This window comes from Hemitrygon akajei, chromosome 1 (assembly GCF_048418815.1).
Source record: "Hemitrygon akajei chromosome 1, sHemAka1.3, whole genome shotgun sequence".
NCBI classification, from domain to species: domain Eukaryota; kingdom Metazoa; phylum Chordata; class Chondrichthyes; order Myliobatiformes; family Dasyatidae; genus Hemitrygon; species Hemitrygon akajei.
The window spans coordinates 6387104-6393103 of record NC_133124.1 but is presented as its reverse complement, the minus strand read 5'-3'; the positions used below and the strand labels follow the sequence as shown (position 1 = coordinate 6393103).

At 39.7% G+C, this 6000-nt stretch overlaps 1 protein-coding gene across 1 annotated transcript in view; it reads right to left on the bottom strand.

Annotated features, from left to right (window-relative positions):
• Window positions 1-1146: 1146 nt before the first annotated feature.
• Window positions 1147-6000, bottom strand: part of mal2 (mal, T cell differentiation protein 2) — a 36018-nt gene continuing 31164 nt past the window's right edge. The window contains exons 3-4 of the mRNA XM_073027645.1: window positions 4452-4616; window positions 1147-2522 (exon numbers count right to left, since the gene is read on the bottom strand). Of these exons, the coding sequence (XP_072883746.1) occupies window positions 2451-2522; window positions 4452-4616 (237 nt within the window). The 3' untranslated portion in view covers window positions 1147-2450. The remainder of the gene's footprint in view (window positions 2523-4451; window positions 4617-6000) is intronic.

The following is a 6000-nucleotide window of genomic DNA, read 5'->3' as shown; positions in this document are numbered from 1 at the left end:
TACATGGAAGACTGAGGAGAGGGCTCTGAGTTCATTGCCTTTACACCCCAAATACTTCTTCAGATATGAAGATGAGACTTTCATAGTGTGACCTCATGGACTCCACGCACTCCAACAATTCCACAACCATCTGAACAACTACATCCAAACATTCAATTTACAATGGAAATGGAGAAGAATGGTTACCTCCTAATCCTGGATGTACTGATACAACAGAAACTGGACGGTAGCTTCAGGCATGCTATTTATCAAAAACACTCAGATGGACTAATTCCTCAACAATAACACCATCACACCTCCCTACAGAGCAGTTCTTTCTACTTCTTCAGACCCAGAGAATCTCCATCAGGAAATAAGATTGTGCATAACAATCCTAAAGAATGGCTACAAGATGAAGGAAATCAATCCTTAAAAGGGCTGATGGAAAAACCAGGAAACCTAAAAATGAGGAGGGTTGTCACTACCGCTCTTCTTCCCTATATTTCTGGGGTTTCTGTAAGGATTGCCAGGACCCTGAAGAAATACCAGATAAACACCTTCCACAAACAAACAAGGACCTGGGGACTCAGAATGGCTGCTGTTTGCAGGAGTCTCTGTGAATGCAGAGCAACGTATATCAGTCAGTCGGGGTGCACGATGGAAACCTGCATCAAGGAGATTAGGTGGTGTATTCGCTTGTAGCAGAACATTGCTTACACAGTGACCACAGGATTGACTGACAGTACAGAACTACTGTGTTGTTCCAATGGCATTTGGGACCAACTGGTAAAGGAAGCCATTAAAATAAGACTAGAGAACAAGAATTTCAACAAAGACGAAGGTTTTGCTCTAAGAACTGGAATACAAGTTTAAACAAGGTGGGACAGTAGAAACCTGACAGGGTGAGGACGATGGAAGTCGAGTATATATACCACTGGACTAGACATACCGCAGCATAATCCCCGATGAAGATGACAGAGTTTGTCATTGCAATGTCATTTACAATTGACACCTGGACCCGGCTGGAAGCCTGAGAAAAGTTTATGCATCATATGCTAGGAAAGTACTAGATCTTCACAAACCACCCCCCAAACCAAAGAATGCAGGGTTATAAAACACTCCTTGATAACAAGAACATGATGAAGCAGCAATCCAATGAACAGAATATTTCAGAGTACTACTTTTATTCAGTGCAAGTTCTTTAAAACAAAAGATTAGGAAAAACATTAGAAAAATCAGAAGCATGAAAACAACTATATACACAATTGGAAATTAAGGCAACAAGTTTGGGAAGATTTGGCTTGCATGAATGGTTTTCATTCAGCTGCTTGAAATTCATTTGGAACTGAGCAAAGTTTGAGAGATGAAGTACTTGGTAAACAGATTAATTTATTCAGAGATGAATCGGCAAACCACAATAATACTACATAACCAATTTTCTGGTTGAACAAATAGGCTGCAACTAAAAATTATGAAACTATTAATTTGTCTAGAAAGAAAACATCTGCTCTTCCATTAGTTTGTCTCACATCTCAGATGTAGAGGGCTTATGCTGTAGTGGTTGAATTAAAAACTTCAATCTCGTCATGAAAACCAGACAATGGGAATGGCTTTTAATTCTAGAATGGATTGAAAAGTTATTCTCACAAGCAGGAGATCTAAAAATTTAATAAGGAAACCATGCTTAACATTCAGAACCCACTCAGGTTCTGTGGTAAATAAACCAAAGGGATTATCAAGTGTAAATATGTAAATAATTTTTCAGTAAAAAGATTTAAGATGAAGCAATTCAACAGATTAATAGTAAACCCTTATAGCATTATGACTGATCCCAGAGAATATCAATTATGCAAAAAATTTTCATTTTAACATATTTAATACAGAAGGCTAATTTCTAAAGAGTTGCATAGCAAAAGAAGTTCTTTACATTTCACCCATGAGGAAACAGTAAAATAAGTGGAACTTGATGAAAACCTTTCAAATTTGTTTTGCAATACTTTGCATTTACCCATGGACTGGAGTGTAAAGATTAAATGTGTAAATAAACAGATTATGCAATATGAAAATTCACAAGCATTAGTGACCATGGTTCAGAGGAGCACATACAGAAGTAGAAAAATGCTGATTTTTATCTGTAGGATTCATTTTCCAAAAGTTCTTACTGTACATAAACTGATATTGTATTTAAATATTGTGAAATCTATAACTGTTAGACAAACACACTGATCACGGAACATTCAGATAGATTGGAAACTTATTGTTTCACACGTTTTAGATCTTAACACTGAAAATAATTGAAAAAAGTTACGGATTTATTAACAAAAGCCACTACTGCAAAAAAATACTTCAGTACAAAACAGACTTGGCCTATGAAAGGATCACCCTGGTCTTGTGAAATCTTCCAGAATGTAACTGGTGTCAATGAAATCAATCCAGCCACCTTTCATTCCATACAGTTCATGTGTTGTCAGTTACAGTTTCCATCTTCTTAAAGCAAGAACCAAACTGCAGGCATAACAGAGGGTAACGACAAAAGAAAATATCTGAAACAAAGACAAAAAACACAAAATAAATTAAATATTGCAGTCATTTCAGTTTTAGATCAGACAGAGAGCAGACAGACATACTTTATTGATCCCGAGGGAAATTGGGTTTCGTTACAGTCACACCAACCAAGAATAGTGAAGAAATATCACTGTTGCTTTTCTCATTTGTAAAAAAAAACACTTTGCAGTAGCACATAAAAGTACAGCACAGAAACAGGCTCTTCAGCACATCTAATCCGTGCTGAATCACTTAACCTGCCTACTTCCATTGACCTGCGCCTCAACCATATCCCTCCATACCACTACCGTTCATGTACTTATCTAAATTTCTTAATGTTAAAATTGAGCTTGCATGAACCAATTGTGCCGGCAACTTGCTTCACACTCTCAACCCTGAATGAAGCTTCCCCCTCCCGTTTCCTTTAACAGCTTTACCTTTCACCCTTAACCTGTGACCTCTGGATGTAGTCTCACCCCAAACTTAGTGGAAAAAGCCTGTTGCATTTATCCTGTCTATACCCCTCAGTTTTATATATCTATCAAATTTCCCCTCAGTCTTCTATATTACAAGGAATGAAGTCCTAACCTATTCAATCTTTCCTCATAACTCAGGTCTTCCAGACTCAATAACATCCTTGTAAATGTTCTCTGTACTCTTTCAAACTTATTGACATCCTTCCTATAGGTAGGTGACCAAAACCATACACAATACTCCAAATTAGGTGTCACCAACATCTTATACAACTTCAACACAACATCCTGAGTCCTGTACTCAGAATTTTGATCTATGAAGGCAATGTACACAATCTACCCGTGACAATGAATTAACCTTCAATTAATTATGGACCTGTACTCCTTGATCCTTTTGTTCAACTGCACTCCTTAGTGCCCTACTGTTCATTTTAGAAAACCTACCCTGGCTGTCCCATCGAAGAGCAAAACTTAAAATGCCATCTGCCATTTTTCAGCTGGTCTAGATCCCACTGCAAGGTCTGATGGTCTTCCTCGCTGTTCACTACACCCTCAATCTTGGTGTCATCTGCAAATTTGCTGATCCAGTTAATCACATTATCATCCAGACCATTCTTATGGATGGCAAACGACAACAGACCCAGCACCAGTTCAAGGCACCTCAGTCACAGACCTCTAGACAGAGAGGCAACCCTCTTCTTCCAGAGTCAACATCTAATCCAATTAGAGGCCTCATCTAGAATGCTGATCGACTTAACATTACCAATATTACCACAGTACTATAAAGCTATGTATTAGCTATTGACAGAGGAATTTATTCAGTATACTTTGCCATACATGCTGCCGATTGACTGTAAATGAATAAGATCAGTCTGCCTTCAAAATAAAAAATAATCAATATCACTTAAAAATCAGCATCTGTTGACTCAGATGAATAACCTAAGCATGTGCAACTAAATGATATTTAAAAACCATTTGCTCAAAGCATGATGCAGTGTCTAACAGCCATATAAGTGGCCAGCTGTTTCTAGGATCTAAGCCTGAATACTTGAAATTGCAGTGAGCAAAAAGTTTGAATTGTCTTATTTCTCAGAACTGAGTGACAAAAAAAAAAACTTATTTTTGAATGCAAGCAGTATGTAACTAACACCACTTTAAAAAAATTGTCCACTTGAACCACAGTGTAGCATCTAACAGTCACTGATAACGACTGACACTAGTTAGAGACTGTTCAGCAACAGTTTCCTGCCCCAATTAGGCAGGATAGAGTCCCAAAAAAAAATGTAAGGTATCCTTGTTATTTCCTCAGTTAGTTGTTCCAAATAAGCAGATGCGTAGATTAACCGATGGCCCAACCAACCAGAATCCACTGTACTTCGTAGGTTGCAGATTCCAATTAGAGAAAATCCTAACTCCCTATTGGTTTGATCTGAATTGCTGAGATTTAAAACTTACCGTGGCAACAACATTGATACTGTATTGATGAAAAGTTAGAGCAGTCACAAATTTAACTGTAGTCGAGTTGATGCTTCCGGGTTCTGTCGCTGCAGCTGTTGTGGCAGCTTCAAGCAGTGAAGCTCCAAAGTAGAACACAAAGGCGATGAAGTGATAGACAAAGTCCTGCATGAGAGAAGTCCATTAGCATCAGTTTTCAGTGTCACAGCTAGTAGTTACAAATTTTACCAAAGTCTTAAATTGGATTCTACAAAACAAATATTCCAGAGTCTGTGTGGCTAGAATGTCAACATTCAACAGAAAATGACAACCATCTGACCCTCATAGTTTAAGAGAGTCATTAGAAACAACTTGTGTATGGCCTATTCAGGAAGAGGAATAGTGCTCCAATTAACTGCTTGTGGTGAACTACATATACCTGTCTGGACTGCTCCAGTGGCTCCTCCCACAGACCCCTGTATAAAGGCGATTGAGGCCTGATGCCCGGCCTCATTCTCCAGGATGTAGTGTTGTTCATTCTTTCAGTCAATAAAAACCGATACCTCGTTTCTTACGTCTCAGAGTGAGTTATTGATGGTGCATCACTGCTACACATTTAATACACAATTGATACTACTAGGAGTGAGACAGGCCAGGTGACTGAAGTTCGTGTAGGGGAACACTGAAACTTATGGCATTATGGTCAGCAGATGCAAAGTAAATATGGAAAAAGGTTGAGATTCTAAATTGAAAAAAGGCCAATTTTGATGGTATCAGAAAAGATCTGACAAATGTGGGTTGGGACAGGTTATTTTCCGACAGGGGTTTACCTGCCCGACAGCTGTGGCAAGGCTGGAATGCTATCACCTCAAAGTAAAATTAAGTGACACACAACAAGGCTTCACTTCCAAATGAGCTTAATGCCTTTTATGCTCACTTTGACCATCAAAACATGCATGTTGGAACAATCATGAACTCCTACAGATCCAATGATCCTGTGAGTTCAGTCTGAGGCTGATGCAAGAGCCACCTTCAGCAGACTGAACACACAGAAAGATGGCCCAGATGGAGTAGGCGGCTGAGTACTTTAAACCTGTGCGGATCAACCGGCTGGAGTGCTCACCGAGACCCCATCTCAGCAGTCTGAGGTACCCACCTGCTTCAATTCTACCGATGCCTAAAGAACATGGTCAGCTGACTCAAAGACCATCATCTAGTAACACTTCTACGATGAATATTTTGAGAGGTTGCAGATGAAACATCAACTCCTGCCTGAGAAGTGAATTAGATCTGCCCCAATTTGCCTACTGGCACAAGAAATCCACAGCAGATGTTATTTCATTGGCTTTTCACTTAACCCTCAAACATCTGGACAGCAAAGGTGCATACATCAGGATGCTCCTCGGGACACTGGCAGGGGGCCCACGATATCCACATGAATGTGGTCGAACCTCCGTTGGGTGGGTTCAAACTGCTGCCGCAGGGCTTTGGTGTGCCGCTGCACCTTGGCTGTTTGGCACTGCGTGCACGTTCTGGCCCATTCACTGACCGTGCCACGTGAACTTGCTGG